This window comes from Cyrtonyx montezumae, unplaced genomic scaffold (genome assembly GCF_038088225.1).
Source record: "Cyrtonyx montezumae isolate F1298 unplaced genomic scaffold, pur_monq_1.0 scaffold_3, whole genome shotgun sequence".
In the NCBI taxonomy this organism is placed as follows: Eukaryota; Metazoa; Chordata; class Aves; order Galliformes; family Odontophoridae; genus Cyrtonyx; species Cyrtonyx montezumae.
In genome coordinates, this window is record NW_027072034.1 from 149,390,434 (window position 1) to 149,410,358 (window position 19,925).

At 38.6% G+C, this 19,925-nt stretch overlaps 2 protein-coding genes across 2 annotated transcripts in view; one reads left to right on the forward strand and one right to left on the reverse strand.

The window, feature by feature from the left end:
* The window catches only part of FBXL13 (F-box and leucine rich repeat protein 13), a 74,856-nt gene extending 74,390 nt beyond the window's left edge, over positions 1-466 (forward strand). The window contains 1 exon segment of the mRNA XM_065740936.1: positions 252-466. Coding sequence (XP_065597008.1) covers positions 252-408 — 157 coding nt within the window. The 3' untranslated portion in view covers positions 409-466.
* Positions 467-3,063: 2,597 nt separating this feature from the next.
* The window catches only part of FAM185A (family with sequence similarity 185 member A), a 33,959-nt gene continuing 17,097 nt past the window's right edge, over positions 3,064-19,925 (reverse strand). Inside the window, exons 5-8 of the mRNA XM_065743691.1 lie at positions 19,846-19,887; positions 13,753-13,848; positions 11,530-11,664; positions 3,064-3,313 (exon numbers count right to left, since the gene is read on the reverse strand). Of these exons, the coding sequence (XP_065599763.1) occupies positions 3,198-3,313; positions 11,530-11,664; positions 13,753-13,848; positions 19,846-19,887 (389 nt within the window). The 3' untranslated portion in view covers positions 3,064-3,197. The remainder of the gene's footprint in view (positions 3,314-11,529; positions 11,665-13,752; positions 13,849-19,845; positions 19,888-19,925) is intronic.

Consider the following 19,925-nt stretch of genomic DNA (forward strand, 5'->3'; position numbering starts at 1 on the left):
AGCTATTCCGAACTCAGTGAACAGAGCCATGCACACCTGGGCTAGCTGGATCTGTTCTGAAAAAGACCAAAACTAAATGACCTCCAGGGGCCCTTTTCAACCTGATTTATTCCATTACTCTATGATTTAACCAACTATCTTCTTTTCAATTTCCACCACACCTAACACGGAGAATTTAAGTTAAGATAAAGAAGCTTTTAGTGTTCTTTGTAGAAACAACTTCTGCAAAATATATATTTTTTGTCTTGTAGACAAGCAGTCTTGAAATATACAGCCAAATTGGAGCAACAAGACTATAGCGATGCTGACCCTCCTTCCTGGCTTGACCATGACAGGGATGGTAACATACCTTCAACAAAAAGCTCAAGTGAGAACCTGGTGGAACAGATGCTTCAGAATGAGAAATGAAGAAATTATGTACCACCTAGAGTTGAAGGTTTGGATTTTGTGGTTTGTTTTTGTTTTGTGGGTTGTTTTTTTTGTTTTTTTTTTGTTAGTTTGTTTTTCATAAAGACATGAAAAGAATACCGCATTATTTTTCTTGAAATTAATTGGACTTCAATAAAAGACCACGTTGGGTCAGTAAGGATGCACTGTGTATCTTTCTCACAGGGGCTTGTATGCCTTCAAGCAAGACAGCTGCACTGAAACGACACTGCTAACTCACATGTTGATTCAAGCTGTCTTCATCTTTCAGTATTAAGAAGTTTTTGTAGTCTCATGCAGAGTAAGCAATAAATAAATCTGTATGTGTCTGGGGCTTGTTTGCCATGAAGGTTCTCCACAGCATAAACACTCAGACTTCCCACAGCACGTCCCACTTGACACGGCTGGTACTCATCAACTGCTTCTTGAGCAAGGGAGAGCAGTGGGGAACAGTGACCAGATAGTGACAACCCATTTGTTCATACACGACTACACATGCACATTTAAGCACTGTTCTGTGTCTCAGCAGTCAGTTGCACACTCAGAACACTAATTCTTACAAAGGCCTCTCAGGCTATGGGTTCAGCTCTCTAAGCAAGCCAATGCTTGTACCTTCAGTTCAGGACTGCAGGCTAGCTGGCAGCTGCCAAAGTCTGGAGCTTCAAAGGAAAGGGAGCACAGATGGGAGAAGTGTTACAGCCTCATTTTTCTCTCCGTAAGAACTTGCCTTCCTATCAAAAGGACAAGAAAAATGAGCACACATGGGACTTGCCATTCAAATCCTGATTCCTGATAACCCACTAATCTTTCCTTGTCTAGAGAAAAAAGCTTCACGTTATTCTATTAGAACAAGACATTACTCAAATGTCTTTTGGATGATCTCCCAAACATTTCTCTTTCTTCAGCTCATTCTTGACCTTTGTTAAGAGTTCTAGTGGTCTCAACAGTTATTAATTTAGAAGGAAAGACACCACAGTAGCTCTGCTGGTAGCACAATATTTCTAATGGCTTATTTACACTTCTTTAAGCAAGTTTGAGAATGCATTATTCTGCTTTATTTTGAACACGGAGGAAATAACTTCTTTCTTCCTATGTTTTTCTTTAGCCAGTGCAGCAGTACCCCCAAGCAAGACCTTAATCACTAATGCCAACAGGCTTTGTATTTTGGGTGAATAATGGGACCAAGAAGAGACTCAATTCTGTGAAATATCTACTATATTTTTTATTTCCAGATACAATATGAATTTAGGAGTACTTTCACTTTGTGTCTGCAGCTCAGAAAGTTTCAAAACTTTTTGAGAAATCATTATACACTTATTAACTGTATATCTTTTAACAGAAGTATAATAATATTTAGTAATATTATATTCCTTTTAGTAGTGACATTACTGTTTTTATACTAGTGTATTAAATATATATATATATATAATCTGCCATAGATTTCAGAACAAATGCAATAATGGGAAACAGAATGCAGAATTTTTAACCACTCTCAATGAAAGTACAAAAACCCACCCTCATCTGCTGCAGGACATTAGTAAGGGACAACTCTACTCCTTGGGAAATCTCATTTTATAACGTTATGATCTGCAGTACATACACACACATACACAATCTAAAGCCTGAGCTGACACTGAACTCTTCACTGCCCCTCTCCATCCACCCAGCTGCAGGTAGACCTGCATTCAGCTATTGAAAACAAACTTCAGTACTCCTGTTACGAGGGGCCATACATAAACAGGCTTTTAAAAGCTCCCTTTAGTTTACTGTGTATTTGTACTACAGTAACAAAATCCTCCTCAAAAATCACTGTCTCCTGTGCAGGACATACAAACTTCCCTTGCCTTCCTTCTTCCTTGGCCTCTCTGTCTCCATGAGCTTACTGTCCTGCCATGCAACACTAATGATAAATCACTGGAAGTGCAGCAAGAACAATACAGTTCTCATTTATCAGCCCAGCACTTCCCCACAGCAGCTTTTACCCTGGGGAGCATTCACACAGACTCTTACCCAAAGTTGTATTTAGTGGAGTGAAATCAGCCAGACCCACTGCACTTCTGATATTTATGTTAAAAGCTTTGCTCTGTAGACAAACTGCAGCAGACATCAAACTGCTCAAGCCCACAATAAGTGGTTCTGGACAACACGGAACAAGTTCCTTTGTTTCATAGCAGCAGTTTTATACATAAAGTGCCCACTGGCAAAGCAGAAAGCGATCAGGGGTTCAAAACTAACAAACAAGAAAACCCACGACTAAGTACAGCTCTGGAAGTGGTTTTATCCTGTCCACAACACACAGAATTTGACTGAAAAAAGAATTCTGTTATACATAAAGAATGGAAATCCCACAGCAAAAAGGTATTTTGTTAAAAAACTTATATAAAAGTTTGCAGAGCACAGCTCCGTGGAAGTAGATTTTCATGTTTTCAAAGAGCAGGTGGTGAAAGTGCTTTGGTTTTTTTCTTTTTTGATTTTAAATGATGACTCCAAACTTCTGTTTGAAAGTTACCATCTTTTCAGACTGACCTGGTGAGTGGGTCAGGTCATACAAATTCTGCACACACAACATCTTGTAATTACTGTCAGGCGCTACAAGTAAGCTGGAGCCATTAATTGCCAGCCACTGTCACCTGCAAATCCTGTGTTAAAAAGCCCTCATTTTTAATATTGCTTCTGTCTTACATTAAGAATATGTATCAACAGAGTTTCATAATTCCAGAGAAAACGCTCCTTTACAGTTTCTTGATTTGACTGTTTTGACTATTTTGCCTTTAGGAGATCTTCAGCTTGACAGACTGAATCCAGCTCTGGCTTTTAAGATACACTTTGCCGCTTTGTGTGTCAGCCTTAATCCATTTGTCTGTTTCATTCCTCTCATTCATGTGACCTGGAAAAGAGAGTTCTGTTCAGTCAGAAGTACTGCATTATTTATTATATAACACCACAGGCTAGGAAATATGTCTACATTCAAGGTAATTTGAAGTTTTCATCTCTTCTGTAAACATGGAAGAGAGGTGCTGTTAAGACCCGATGACCCAAAGGACAAAACATATTGTTAATATCACTGCTTTCTTATGCCAATGGCTGAAAAACAGAACAGAACTGGGATGTCTGTCCGCTTATATGTTTCATATAAACTCTGAAAAGCTCGCTCTGAAACACAGAAGAATATTGAACTTAACACCATTTTTTGGATCAGAAATTGAGGCCAAGAGATGAAGTGACCTTTCAAACTTATACAGGAGGTTTGTGACCAAATTGGGAATTAAACTGAGATCTTTTAGTCCCAAACCACTGCCTTTATCAGAAGATCAACCTTCACTTTGGTTTATTTTTACGAAGTGCCTTTTATTGTTATTTCAGTGTTCGTGTGACTGAGTGAATTCTAAGTTTAGAACTAATCTGAGCTTGGAATAGCATGTGAGATGGCAGGGAAGCGGATTCTGAAGCAACTTTGCAAACATGCTCTGCTCTGACCTGTAACACAGCTGAAGTAAAATTCTGGCCGTGTCAAAAGCAGTGGCAAATCTCCAACTTACATCACTGCATTGGTTTCCACAGCTCAAGCCAACGTGCAGAACTTTTCAATAGCGTTTCAGCTTTTTGGTACAGCTAAGTGGGATTACTTTATGGCTGAGGGCCAAACCCAATACTAGCAGGCTGAAGCACGGTTCAGCAATATGGGATTTTCAGAGGCGTCCAACACTGACCAAGATCTCCTACTGAATGAAGGAGGTTATCATGTTGTTCTGCAGAAGGAATGAAGGCCGAAGCACAGAACCGGCCCTGTAGATGACTTCACCCTGCTACATTTGTGCTAAAATTTTAATGGACAGTTTTGAAGAAGCATAGAAACAAATTAATGAGTCATTTCAAAGCTCAGTTATAGTCTGAGCTCTGTTTCTCATTTTGTATTTGCTATGTGAACTTAGAAAAATGTTTTGTTCCTTATGCTTCCTCTGGAGATTTGCCTGCAAAGGGAATGCAGAAATATAAAACTGCCTGCAGCAAACCCCGCATCAAATTCCATTCCCTGGGCATGTGGATCTTCAAAGTATCTTAAGGTTATTAATCCTATTGCCAGTAGCAGGTTCAAATCAAGCTTAAGATACTGGAATTGTTTTGTGTAGCAGCAAAGCTTAGTTGGAGATTTCTCAATCACAACTTGATCTTAACTATACTCAACTGCCTGTACTGTGGGAATGTTACGTGGATTTGGGGGACAACTTTTAGCATGATTAAATCACAAAAGCCAATGGACCATTGGACTGAGAATACAAAAGAAAGATTGCATTTCAAAACCCGCCAGTCAGAACAACAGCGTGAACTCAGGGAAAGACAGACATATGTGTCCAAGGCAGAGAAGGTCTTTTCAGAACTTTGCAGTCAAGAACTGATCATTTATCCACATGCCTTACTGCTGACCAGAGAAACTAAAGTCATTCTATGTTCATATCATAACACATAAAAGATGAGCAGATTTCAAATGTTCTTCACTGGTTTTGTTAACACTGGGGTGCACCTCAAAACTGCTGTATACTGCTTGAGTGAAATGAGTGAAACACAAGCTGAAACCAATAAAAACCCATAGGATAACATCTCATCTAATGCGTTTTTTAAAAGTTGGATGAACTTCTTATTTGACTCGAAGGAATGTAATTTTTTCCAGATACAACCTGGGCTTTTGTTTGTTTTTTAAGATGCTGCGTAACGATGAAGGCTTCACAGAGGGACAGGGTTTAGAGGGACACCGTAAATCTGTAAAACAAAGCTCTTCCCACTCAATTCTAGTGGCAAAGATTCAATAAAAAGTGCTTCTAGAAAAAGAAGGGAAGTATTAAGGAAGTGCCTTGAGAACCAAGAAAACAACAAAGGACACACAGCTAATAGGGTTACCCCTGGGATCAGAACTGAAACTTTGAATGCAACAGAGACAAGCCAGCTGCAAAGTGGGGAAATGGAGTGCTACGCTTTCACAGCTGTTATGTTTCAGAAGAACCTTATGTTTCAGCCCAGGGCTGTGATACAAGTTCTTTCAGTTATTTCCCTTTTAAAGGCAAGTTGCTTGCCTCACATTATTCGCTGCCCCTTCTACTGTGTTTGTTGTTTAACTCTGGAATTCAGTGCAACAAAAAGAATTATCTTAAATGAAATAATAAGAATTTCTGATACCAAAAGCAATGAATACATCCATAAAACTTTGCACATGGTGTACAAGGTTCATGGAGCTCATGCAGTCGGCTCTCTCCTTGCACACTGGATAAGCCAAACCTTGATGCAAAACTAAAGGTAAGCCCACAGCACCACACAGGCAGCTACTACTGGATGAGGAGCCATTCTGTGAACAGTGAGAAGATACAGGCAGAAAACAATCTGTCTAAATTTCATGTGTCCCAGAGAGGAATCCAGTCCTAACCTCAAGAAGACATGAAATCCTTATTATTTCACCACATGCACAGTTGTACTGAGGGAAATGGTGTTTCCACCACAGGTGTCTTGGAGAAGCAAGCAAGGTAAAAAGACATGAACTAAGTTATCGGAGAAACCTGAGAAGTCAGAAATAGGATGGACATAGCAATGTACATCCTTCCAAAGGAATTTGGTAATTGGACTCACTCTGTCCAGAACCATACAAGGAATCAGGGCATCTAATGTGGTCCTAGCAATTAAAAGAATAACTAACTGGAGATAGGTCAACATGTAGAGGCAACATGTATCTGGGAACATTTACAGGAAAAGAAGATTAGAAAAGACAACAGGAGATTCCTCGCCATCCCCAGGACAGATACACCAGGGAAGGCATAAGTTAACATGAAGAAAGGAGTCCTGGTTACTCATGTACATGGCCAACAGGTGACATGGCTCAGAGAAACACCCTTCAGATAAGGCTCAGCAAGGCATTAGTGGTGTAGATTGATGAGATTAGTGCCCAAACTAAAAATCCTGGTAACTCTTGCAACTGTTGTCATGTTGGAGGAAATAAGGGAGCAAATACTCTTCCTGACTTGAGAAAAGATAAGCATTCATAAAGAATATGTTTGTTATTAGCAAAAGGCAAGAAAAATATGAAGGGACTAGCTTGACAACTTGAGAAAGTAAGAACAGTGGGATGTGTTAACCTGTAAAGACAAACATCCACAGCCACTGAGGAGCACCTGTGACAATGTGGGACTTGTACCAAAGAAACTCAAGCCAGTGATGAAAGCCAGATGGAGCAAGTGACTGCCAAAGTTAAAAGCTCGCTCAGCTCCGAGTAGATGGATGGCACCATGTCAAAGGCTGCTGCTAGACATCAACTTGGCACTAGAACTGGGCCAGAGGAAGAGAAAGATCTGGAATCAGATGAGTTACTAGCATCACTCAGAAACAGAAGAATGACATGGTATTTGTATGGGGGCTGCTAAGTCACAGCCTGAGCCACTGAATGAGCACCTGAAGGAAAGACCTGGTCAGCCCTGGGAGCACAGGTGAAGGCAATTCACCTGTGTGACCAGAAGGGGTGGAGCCAGGCTCAATCCGTCTTAGACCTCATTTAAGGGCTGACTGCCACTGAGGAAGGATCTCTTGTTGGATATCCCTTGTCTTGGAGTTCTTTCCCTGTAAGCCTAGATCCTCAGAGACAGATGGACATTTGTTTTCCTTCCTTTTATGACATCTCCTTGTTTGTGCTGGTCCCTTTGCCTTTACAGTGTAAAAGATGGATTATATTCCAGACAACTCAAATTGGAAATTGACAGCGTCAAGGAATGACTTAAAGACTCTTTTTTCAAGCAAACTTGAAGTTGTCAACAAATAAGTTGGCAATGTAAGCATGCCCACTAGCTGTGTTCATTTAATCCCTAGATTTATCCATGTAAATGCTTTATGTATTATATACCTTCCCTGCAGTTAATTTGAATTAGAAGGGAGCAGATGGCCACATCTTCTTGGAAGAAGAGGAAGCAGAGCTGGAAGCAGTCTCCAGTGTATTTAAATATGATGTGCTCAACTAGGCTGCTCATCAAAACCTGCTATGCTGCAAGTACTGTGTCCTCTCCTGACCATTACTTACTATTAGAAAGTTTATCCTGCTATTTAGATAAGATTTCTTAACTGTAAGATCAAATTGTAATTTCCAGTTCCATCACCAGTGGGCAGAGGACACTTTCTTTCATCTTTGTAGCAATTTTTGATGTACTAGAAAAGTGCATCTTCTCTCAGACTCCTTTTCTTTAAAAGAAAACACTTTTTTTTGTCTTTTTAAGTCTCCCTCCCATAAATGATGTTTTCGGCCTCTTGAGCATATGTTCTCCTTAGGAGTCTCTACAGTTGTTCATACCCTTTTTGAAGTGAACTACTAGAAACTGGACACGTTCCAGTGAAGTATTACTAATGCCAAATAAAGCCAAAGGATTATTTTGAGTCTTACAGAACAGTCCTGTTAATATACTATTATGTTTGGGTGGTTTTGTGTTTTTTCAACTGTGTAACATTACTGCTTCCTGTTTACTCAAATACTTCTCATCTTGGGAATGCATATGTTCCTACCTCTATACTTTGAACTTTAAAAATGACATACTGGAAAAATGGCTTAAAATGCAACTAAATCAGGATTGTTTAAATTTTCATCAGTCTTTTTAATGTGTTTGTAACCTCTTTGGCTTGGGAGTGTCTGAATCTCCTTGTTTCATTAAAGGACAGAATCAATTACTAGCTTGCTACCTCTTCTGCTACCATATGTAGATCCTGATACAGTTAACAATCTCTACAGGCTTCTTCAATGAGCTGATTCCGAGATAAAGGCAGACCTGGAGGAATGTGAAATGCACATACATCTGCAGGAAGGCTGCAAGAAGCTATAGAGGCTTCTGACAAGGACAGTCCTCTTTTCCTACCCTCTTTGCTAGGGAGAGTAAAAAATAAAAATAAAAAAAGCCTTGACATAATTACTATTAAATTACTGGAATTAAACATTCTCAGATTAGGCAGGAAAAGAAATGCTTTCACAGATGAAGGCTGGATCAGTGCTTAGCATGAAAAATCTGTTATTAATCTGTTATTATAACCTTAACTGTACCATTCTACAGCAGCGCCTACTGATGCTAGTGGAAACAGATGCCTTATTCCCACAAATTACTCTGAAGAATAAACCCCCTGGTGTGCCCTCTGGTACCATCCCTTCCCTGTCAAGCATGCCGGTTCTGTAGGCAAGTCCCTTGCTCTTCTAAAAGAGAAAACACCTTTTGGCAGTCTCATCACTGCCTCTGAAACTCTTGCTCCTTTCATCTTCTTGCTTTGATGAAATCCACATATTTTCCTTGGCAGTCTTGCAAAACCCTGGATGATTGCTCACGGGTCCAAAGCATGCCACCTTCCTTCACTCCCATGGAAGCAGCAGCCTTGAAGCAAAGTGAGGACACACAGGTCACTCCTGCCCTACCAGCGGGAGGGAAGGCTGTGTCACACAGTGCAGCTTACAGAGCACGTACATGTTTAGTCAAGTCACAGAGCTCTCACTGGACAGTCTCCTCTCTCACATCTCACACAATGCTCCCAGAGGCAAGAACAGCTTCCTGAAGGCAGCCAGTTCCATTACCATCCACATGAAAACTGGACAGTTTCTGAAAAGCCATCTATTTTTAAACTAACCTATGAGCTCGGAGCTGCTGTGCCTCTTTTGCAATTCACTTTTTTTTTTTTTCTTGTTGGCAAAACTCCTCTCCCTTCCTCATTTCTATTTCTTTAGTTGCAGCAGAAAGACATCTATAGTCTCTTTACCTAAAACTTCAACAGTAAACAATGTTTTCATGATTTAGAAACAGTATTAAATCCTTTTTAACTATTTGAGAATCTACAGTTACTTAAAAGAAAATTCTCAAATATCAACTACTAGAAGAGATTTCTGAAGATGACAGGACAGGTGCTTGGCTGAAGAAAGAAGGCAGCATGCCTATGATGAGAAGCAGGAAGCTTCCCCCTTGCCATGTCAAAGCAACATTAGTGGTTTGGCAAAGAAAAGGAAAACACTGTTTTCAAAAGATTAAGAAAAGGAACCAAGCATGCCTCGAACCCAATTAATTAATCTTCCTTTAGGTTTGGCATCTTTTACAGACCAGAGAAGAAACAGGCAGGAGAAACGTGCTAAAAGTCATTGGGTCTATGAGAAAACATTCGAGAAAACATTCAAGAAAACTCAATGCCCAGTGTAAAACATGAAGATGTGTCACTTCAGCCCAGCACTGTACCCTGCAGAAAGTCTGTTCCAGGGCCTATTTTCCATTTACCTGTATTCTGACAAGTGTATACGTACACTTAATAGTCTTTTTGTGCCATGCCTCACTGAAAACAACTGATGAGCAATGGCCAAACACTGCTGCCTCTGTGTAACTCCCAATGATTCCCCTGGCTTTAGGATACTTATATCTGAGGGTTAACTAATTGGAGCTGCTTTTGACCTAATCTGCTAGGATCATTTAGATATGGTATAGTAAGCAGAAAAATTACTTGTGCTTCAGTGTTGATGGCCCTAAACCAGAGGAGCCATTGAGCTGTGTGTCTGAAATACTGATTTTTATCTTTAATGTTGCCAGAGTAGGAGGATGATTGGCAATAAAGCAATGCAGTGCTTTGTTGCTGAGGTGCTTTCTTCCCTACAGTATTGCTGGAACGCAGGGGCCTTCCACAAGTTACAGAGAAGTTTTAAATGTATTTTTAAAAAATTACGTTTAATAACTAGTAATAAGGTTAGATGCAGGTTACCGTTCTTTGCAGGAGGAGATATGTCTATATATTTCAAGATGTATGGGAACTGTTGAATCACGGCCTGAACCACTGATGGATCAGCTGAGGCGAGCACTGAGTCAGCTATGGGAGCACAGGTGAAGGCAATGCACCCGTGTGACCAGAAGGGGTGGAGTCTGACTCCACCTCTCCCAGACCCCAGAAGGGCTGACCACCACTGGGGAAGGATCTCTTGCTGAAGATCACTTCTTTGGAGTTCCCTGTTGTAAGCCGAGGACACAGGTGAGCATTTGTCTTTATTTTAATTGTCTCTTTTCCATCTTGATAATCATTGTAATCACAACATCCATGAAATATCTCAACTAAAAATACCATAACAATATTCATTTTGTTAACTTCACACCTTACGCAAAATAATTTAATACAAGCTGGTTATGTTTTAGTTACATATGCTTATAACATTTCTTAAAATGAAATCATAAGTTCTCACAGTTATTATTATTTTACAGTGGGGGAGGAAAAGAAAATTTGAACAGATTTTCTTAGCTTTAAAACAAAGGAAAACTCAGAGCCTCGCCCATCTGTTATCATACAGGGTCACACTGACATAACTCTCAAAAACAAAGCTGGAGCCTTCAACACATTACATTAACAGTGCCTCTTGTGCAAACTGAGTAATTGGTAACAGTAACAGCCTTAACTTTGAGATGGACATGTCTGGAGAAGATGAGACATACCCACCCAGACAAGGAACAGTGCAGCTGTTTTATAAAGCAGGAATCAGTAAGACTTGGGATTCCCAAATTTGATTTTAAATCTACTAGAAGAATGTTTCTGGTAACTGCAGGCACTTTTCAATGGATCCTTTGTTCCATACTCCAACTTCAGTCCTTCTCCTAGCTGTCTCCCACCCATCACTTCTCAGACCATTCCACTCAGTTCAGCATCCATACCATGCATTTATAAATATACTGTATACAACTTTTAATTTGCCCTCCTACCTACGCAGCCAAAACTTTTCAGTGTATTTTTAATTGCCAGAGAATGACAATTTATTACATGGGATTTTTTTTAAGGCAACAAAGCAATGGGTCAAATTCAGCCCAGGCTTACATCCCACAGAATCAATGGAATAATGCTGAGAGTGAGTTTGGCTCTGAGATTTTTGTTAAAAAAGCAGTTGTTTGCATTCACAATCATTTACCAAACAAAATGAAAGGGCCATGTAGTAACATGGAGAGCTCAATGGCACAAGCAAATATCTGAAATCTTTAACAGCTGAAACAAGAAGAAGCCAAGAGCAATAAACTTGTAAGAAAACGTGGATGTCTTTGATTGAGCCCAGACAGACATTTAATGGTAGCCAAGATTAGTAAGCCTTACCACTTAACATTACGTGATCATCTTTGGAGGCACTCCGTGTTTCTTTTAACTGGATCTCTGAGCTCACATCCACTTTTCTTCCAGACAACTCTAAATAGGCTTTGAGAGAGGCAGGTACCTTGACTGTAATGGAACCTGACATAAATTGAAATGAAAACTTGTTAGATTAACATTGAGATCAAAGCATGAAACCGGTCATTATACTGCTAACTTAAGGCAAATTCTCCTTCAGACACACTTTCAAAGGATATATAAAGATAAATGAAGTTATCATAACCAGAATATACTGTATGTCACATATAAAAATGAGATCAGTTTTTCTTCAGGCACCATGAGAATTAACAGTGACATATCCTGCCAGAAACAGCTCGTGCTAGAGAACCTTACTGCAAGGGATGCCAAAGGAAGCAAATAAAACAGATCTTGCAAGTATTATGACTCTGCTTTCATCTTCCAGTTGTACACTTGCAGTCCTGAGCTTGGACATAGGGTTTGATTTAATAATTAATCCAGTTACTGCATGCAGTACAACACAAGAACGTTATCAAAGAATTGCTCCTCTGCAATGATGGGATCCTGCTTATGTACTGTTAATGCTAGTAAAAAAATAAAAATAGAGGGGATCTATATATAGGAATTATTTTTCCTTAAATAAGTGCTTCTGTGCAGCAAATCGAAGGCAAATACTGGGCCCCAACCAGATAATGTCCATCACATTTGGATTTAGCCAATCACAATGTTTGGAAGCTGCACACTGAAACAAGATACTAGCAATCATCAAGAAACACATTCTACATATGTGTTTCTTAGTTTCACCCAGCTCCAACATTCACTTTAGAAAAACATAAAAAAACTTTAATTACATCCAAAAAGCTGAAGCAGATCACAGTTATAGAACTTACGTAATAAGCACGTAGCAGTCAGAAAGCAGCCCTAGCTACACAGTTTACATTCAGATGAATCAATTGCCTGTGACAGTCCTGAAGAAGAAATAACTGCCAAGACTTTAGGCCTAAATTTTGCTGGGTACACAAAAGTGTTAGGATAAAAGTGGGGAAAAGTCTTTTCCTTGGTCCTCCCCTTTGGGAGTAGCTCAGTGATGTGACTCATAAAATCCCAACACATGCAACTCATTTATCACAAATAGGACATTTTCTACTTGGCAGCTGTCAGCAGTTACTCCAAACTTAGAGGGTAAACGAAAACAGAACTTTATCAACTTTGCCTTAACTAAACCGTGCTGCCAGAAGAGACATCAGGCAATGTTTTGAAAATAACATTAACTAGCTTTTGTTAAAGACATTCTTTGCTACTAAATCAAAGAGACTTAACTTAGCGATTCAAAATGTTAACTAAAGCATAATATAAAAATAAATTTACTCATACCAGTGGAGCCAGAACAGCTTAGAAAGAAGAATGGCATGCATGATTCCACTGCATCTTCTTAATTATTTCCCTTATGATTAACTGCTATGTTTTAGTAGGGCATAAGATTCTCTCTCCAATAGCCAGAGGAAGCTACCAAATACCACGTTCATTTAAAACACCTCAAGTGTCTGACACTGCATTAACGTAAAGAGAGCTGTAGTTTTGGGTTTCTTTGTTTTGCAAAACTAGGGCTAACAAGATGACTGTGGCTTAGTTATTCACGGTATCATCTCTTCCAAAAGAAATCTGATGAATCCATCTTCAGGAGTGAGCTTGTAACTAGCAAGCAAAGTTCAGTGAGCAACAAGGAGGGGGGAAAAAAAAAGAAGAATGGTAGGGACACTTGTATTTATTTTTTTCTGCCTTCCTGTTTCAATAACAGGACATTTCAACAGGAAAAGGCAGGGAAAAGAAATGTCAGTGTATGATGGTCATCAGTGAATACATACACATATATGTAATATATACCAGCAACATGGGATAAACCGTACTCAAGACAAAGATCATAACCCAAGTCAACTCTGCAGAATTCTGCTGGTAGACCACGAAGAAAAAGAGGAAATTTAAAAAAAATAATAAAAAAATAAATAAAATAAAAAATCTGTACTCCATTTTAAAGAATCATTGTATCTTACTGAGATATCTTTACTGCATTAAAGAAATCTGTGTTTTTTAACTGTGAGGTAAAAAAAAGAACACAAATAACCAAAAATCATATAATAATCATTTTTAAATAGACCAAAAAACCCTTATATCATAAATTGACATAAAAAAACGTGCTGAAGTTTTTCTGACCTTCCTGAGATTTCAGATCCACTTCTCTTAATTGACTGACATAAACGTCTATTGCTCCACGAAGCGTAGATGCTTTTAGACTTCCATCTGATGAATCTGCAAAAGAACAAAAAAAAGAGAGGATTTGTGTAATATTCATTCTTTTAATTAGGGAAGTGCTATTGTTCACTTTTAGAAAAAAATCTGCAAGAATCTTTCTTTGCTCTTTGAACTAACTTCATCAATTGCTGTACATTTAAGCAGTATTTGCTTAAATTTATTTGTTAATTTAATAAATCATCATAGAAAGGCTTAGGAGGGACCTCAAAGCCCACCAGCCCCAACCCCTGCTGTGTGCTGGCTGCCCCACCAACTCAGGCTGCCCAGAACTTCATCATCCTCTGAGTGAAGGATTTCTTTCTAACATCTAACCTAAATCTCTCTTCTTTCAGTTTGAATCCATTCCCCCTCGTCATACTGCTTTACTCACAAATGGATACTTTTGTTCCAATGCAGAGCTAACTAGTCTAAATTCCGGGCAGGAAAAATAAAACTAGGCATCCAAGTATGATCCAATTCTACTTCTAACAGGCAATATTTTCCTTCAGATACGATGTCTGAAAGTTTTTCATAGATTGCCACAAATGGGAAAAACAATTGATGTATTTTTTGTTTCCTTCCCTCACTAGTTTGGATATACTGCAAGAAGATTCTACCCAACCTACATGAGGTCAGAGACGTATCAATGTGAAGTCATACTTGGCACATTGCATCATGATGCAGGATCAAAGCATACAATGATTTCTTTTTATTTTATTGTTTTGCCAACAGAATAGGTTATTCCTGACAGGACACGACCTCTAGAAACAATAGTTATAAAATCTATGTGGAAATTAGAAGTTGAAGGATGCTCTGGACAACTTTGTTAGCAAAGGAGTACTGGATGATAGCTTTGCAGCTGTTATAAATGTAACATAGCTGGTGTCTGCAGCAGTAAAGATTTTTTTCTTAAAGCTTAACAACTCTTTTTGGTAATAGTTGTAGTAAATTTTTAAATAGCTGAAGTTGCTCAAGAGTAATCATCTGTTCTTCTTCTAGAAGAACAATTCATCCTTGTATTTCCTCTTGAGCTGTCAGCCCCTAGGAAACTGGACTTCAAAGTACTTGTTTTTCTCTTTTACTCTTTTATCTGCATTAAACTTCAGTTACTAATGAGTATATACTTAGGTATAAAAATTGCCTTACTTCCATTCTGTCAAAATTGTGAATTACATTTTGTCTGTATTAGCTATTTCATCCTTCCAGATTCTTCTATTTAATATAAGGTAATACTTCCTGTTAAAATCTTGATTCATTTGAATTCACCTACTTGAGTTGTAGAATTTTGTCATCTGTTTTTAACCCATTTTCCTGTTCTGTCTATCTTCCTGTTTCACTTATTTCCACACAGAGATGCAAACCTTAAGCAGTGTTAAGAAAAGACAGGCTTTGTAGAAGTGATGGGCGACTTTAAGTCTTCTAGTATCTAATTTTACATCCATAAAATTGTTCCCATCCCCAGGCCTGATGGGTTCCTGAGGAGCCTAATGTGGTGGGTGGCAACCCTGCACATGACAGGGAGGTTGGAACTAGGTGATCTTTGACATCGTTCCCAACCCAAGCCATTCTATAGTTCTATCAAGTGTGTAGTATAATACTTCATTTTTCACCTACAGAGGCAGATGTATTGACAACTGTTGCAAGATGCACATTCTACAAGTATAAAATCTCTTTTCAAGAGTCCTACAAATATTACTTCAAGTACTCTAGTACCTAAAAGTTAATACTGTAATAACATTGAGAACTTTCAGTTTCATTATGTGAAAAGCTACAAAACGTGATGCAGCATCATCAACATTGTTTAACGTTTGAACACATTCAGAAGAAAATAAGTTTATTACGGTTTAAGATGAGAGAAAAATGCTATTACACTCAGGCAACACCCACTTTTACTGTATACTCAAACTATTAACTGTTTTCTCCAGTACATAAGCTCTGTACATAACACACTCTACACTTAACAGGACACAAAGAAAGGGAAGAGGAAAGAGAAAACAGACTAATGATGAAACCAAGTAATAATTCAGTGGCATTAACTCATAGTGGACTAAGCTTTTAGTTTTTTAGTTTTTTTAATTTCCATTTTTTATAACCCAGCACCTGAAAGACAAGAAAATGCAGCTGACTCCAGTCACTCCAGAGAGCTTGAATAAGATGGTGTGGAGGAAAGCATGGGCACAAAGGAAAAAGAATCTGCAATTAGTAGAAACTGGAAGATAAATACTGCTTAAAACACAGACAAACAAATGAACACAAAGGCCTTACACTAAATGCTGAAGGTGAGATGGCAGCGAGCACCCACTGCTGGGTCGGTCCAAGAGGAAAGAGCACGTGTCTCGTGACACACTAACAGTTTTTATCTTTCCTTCTGAGCAGAAAACAGAAAAATGCAAAGCAAACAAAGTCCTCTGTGGTATGTAGTTCTTCTTGTCTTCTGAGACAGATGTACCCAGAGTTATCAATGATCCATAGAGCTGGAGCATTAAGTCTTTAACTCCCACTGCACTACATGATGTTATGATGTGGAATACCAATAACAAAAATGATAAAACCATGACAGTGATAGAGAAAAGAATTACATTATGTATGAGAAAAATCAGAAGTCTTACAACACTTCAGCTCACTTTCATGTGAGGATCATTCACAAACAGTAAGCAGCTACTATGGATGTTTTAAGAATGTTGAAACTTTGCTATAACCGCTAAGTATAAGGAGTCACCAATGCCTTTTGGCCTTCCAGTGCTAAGGAAAGAAGCTGGCAGAATAATGCCAGCTGACACTGACATCCATAAAAGGGAAAGAACAAAAAGATAATGAGTTTCTTGTATGTTTATACACATTTCTGTTTTCCAGAGAAAGCTCCTGCTGCCCATAAACCAGTGTCAATTTGCCCTCAAACCTGTAACTTGTTTCCCCTGAGGTAATATCTTAAGAATTTTCTCTTTATTTTTTTTGAGCTGGTAGGGGAAAATTTGGTCTGGCAGCAGAGTAGAGAATACATAATTAGACGATAACAATAACACTGAGGAATAAACAAGTTTTAGCTTGCACCCTGGCAGAAAAGAAAGCCAACAGTAACCCTGACAGTATTAACTGCAGTGTGGCCAGTGTATGAGGGCAAGGGATTATCTCTGCTTCTACTCACTCAGTACTTGTCAGACCACATCTAGAATACAGCACCTAGTTTTAGGGCTCCCAATAAAAGAGAGACATCAATCAACTGGAAAGAATTCAGTGGAGGAACACCAGATAGTTGGGGCCTGAAGCACCGCCCAGTCAGCAGTGCCTGAAGGGCTTACACAGCCCCTAGAACAGGTGGCTTCAGAACTTGACAGTAGCCCTCTAATATCACAGGGAGGTGATGAAGATGATGAAGGGGGGTTGTGGTGAGGAGGGGGTAGGTCTCTTCTCCCTGATAAGTAATGACAGGACGAGAGGGAATGGCCACAAGTTGCGCCGGGGAAGATTTAGATTAGACCTGAGGAAGCATTTCTTTTCTGAAAGAGTGGTCAGGCACTGGAATGGCCTGCCTAGGGAGGTGGTTGAGGCACCATCCCTAGCGCTGTTCAAGAAGCGTTTAGATGAGGTGCTAAAGGACTTAATTTAGTAGTTGGGTAGAGATAGTGATAGGAGGATGGTTGGACTAGATGATCTTATAGGTCCTTTCCAACCTTATGAACTTATGAACTTATGAAGACAGTCCTCAGAATGGTGAACAACAAGAGCACAACAGGCAGAAGGCTCAAGCTGAATCATGAAAGATTTCATCTGGATATATGGAAAATCTTTTTCATCCTGAAGGCAATTACATACTGGAACAGTTTGCCCAGAGAGGCTGTATGGTCTGCATCCTAGGAGATCTTTGAGACTACAAGATAAAGCCCTGAGTAACCTCATAGCTGATACTGCTTTAAGCACTTGGGCTGGACAAAACCTCCAGAGGACTCTTCCAACCTCAGCCACTCTGTAAACCAACTTCCTGAAGTCTTTTCCAACCTAAGCTTCTCTATGAACTTACCAAATAAGATTTTAAAAGATCAAACTTGCTCTAAAAAGCAAGCAGCCCACTATTTTTTGTGATTTGGATTTCTAATGGTTATTTTTAAGTAATAAAATACAACAGAAGTAAAAACATTTGTTTCAAATTAAGTAGTCATCCGAAGATCAATAGAACGCGCTAAAAGTGGACAGCTTCTAGCAGATGTTTGGCAAACAATTTGTCAGTGACTAACAAAGCTCATGGTATATGGGAGAAGGCATACTCCCTACTTTCATACTTTAACAGTACCAGTGTAAAAGACTACCACATGCTGGATGCCTACAATTACACTGAAGCTTGGATAGAATTGTTAAAACTTTTTTTTTTTTTTTTTTTTTTTACAAAAATAGCCCAAATTAAAAAAAAAATACATAAATCAGATAAAAGAAACCTAAAAACAACAACAAAAATTAAAGTGAAAGACAATATTGGTTTGCTATATAGGAGTACAAGAGAAAATCCTCAAAATTGGTTTGAATTTTTCCTTAAATACTCCAGAAAAATGTAGCATTCTCAACTATGCTTTGACGGTCAAATAAATCTTTCAGAAGAATACATCCTCAAGATCTAGAAAGGGTTGTGTTTTTCAGTCATCTCATAAAATTGTTACCACAGAGAATTAAGTACTTACATACTTACGAAAACCAAACTGAGGATGTCAGAAGACGCAAGGTTTTCTTCCTATTTCTATCAGCAAATGTCAGCTTGTTGGATGGCCAGATAACTATTCATGGCATAAACTCCTCATGTGCTAAAATACAGCACTTAAACTTAACATTTTCAAGTTTTCAGAGTTGAACCACTGGATCTTAAAAGCCATTTCCATTTAGAAAATATCATACAACATTAAGGGGAGTAGTGCTCTTTAGGAAAAGATTAACTGTAGCATTTTCAGAATTGAAATCTGAGAAATTAAGTTAGTTCAGCCATCACAAGGCTTCTAAATGTTTAAGCCCAACCAGGTTAATTAAGGGAAAATAATCTGCTGGTGGAAAAAAAATCTAATTCATATTAAGAAACCTTCAAGCACTCTTCATATTCTATGAGTTTATTTAACTGAAAGAAAAACAGACTAGCAAGCTTGATTTAATTCTGTGGTTTAATGACTAACTCACGAGAATGTGTATTGCATTCATTTTCCAGGAACATTAATATAGATTGCTTAGAAACATACAAGGAGCTGTAACAGGACAGTGTGTCCCTGCAAGATGCTTAGTGAGGGACTGTAGTAACCATCGTTAGCAGAAGTCTGAGATTTGGGCCTGTCACAGAGCTTACTTAAAGAGGAGGAAATCCTTCAAGGTAAATTCAAAAGTGACCCAAGCCTTATTTATACCTTCTATTATTTCAGTTTAATACCAGAGGAATAACAAGAAAATGGTCAAGAAAATGAGAAACTCGATACACGGAACATCAGGTGCCCTAACATTTTCTTAAAATAATGCAACTGATAAGGTGTAATGGTTATTAACTGAGAAGAAATGTAAGAGCTACTTCCTATCTCCGAAGGGAAAAGAGTCATCAACAGAACAGTTTGACAACACTAAGTTCTCACAAGCTTTTTTCCCCACCTAAAAATACATCAATGATTAATGTTGCATGATATGAAAATAAAACATAGCTGATAACAAATACAAGACAGAACTAGGCTAAAGGCAAAGTGATTACATTTGATGTACACTTAGTATTTTCTCATGCCCTTTTGTCCAATCTTAACCTAAAGACACTTAGATTCAGTCTAAAGAACAGGGGTGCTATGATGGCTCACCTACACTGCAAAAGGCTGTCAGGGCAAAGCTTGGGAGATGTCTTTCAAATACACACTACTGAACGCTACTCCTGAAAATAAAAGAAATGAGGGCAGAAACATTTGAAGATTATTAGAAAACTAGCTTTTTTTTTTTTGTGTATTTCTATTTAAACAGGAAAAGAGAAGAGGTAGAGAAGAAATACCTTAGAGAGAAGATAAAACGTACCTACTGTGATAGTCCCCGTTTTTGTCTCAAGGCTGGTGTTACCTATTAGGGAAAGAAAAAATGAGATTTAATATTAAAAG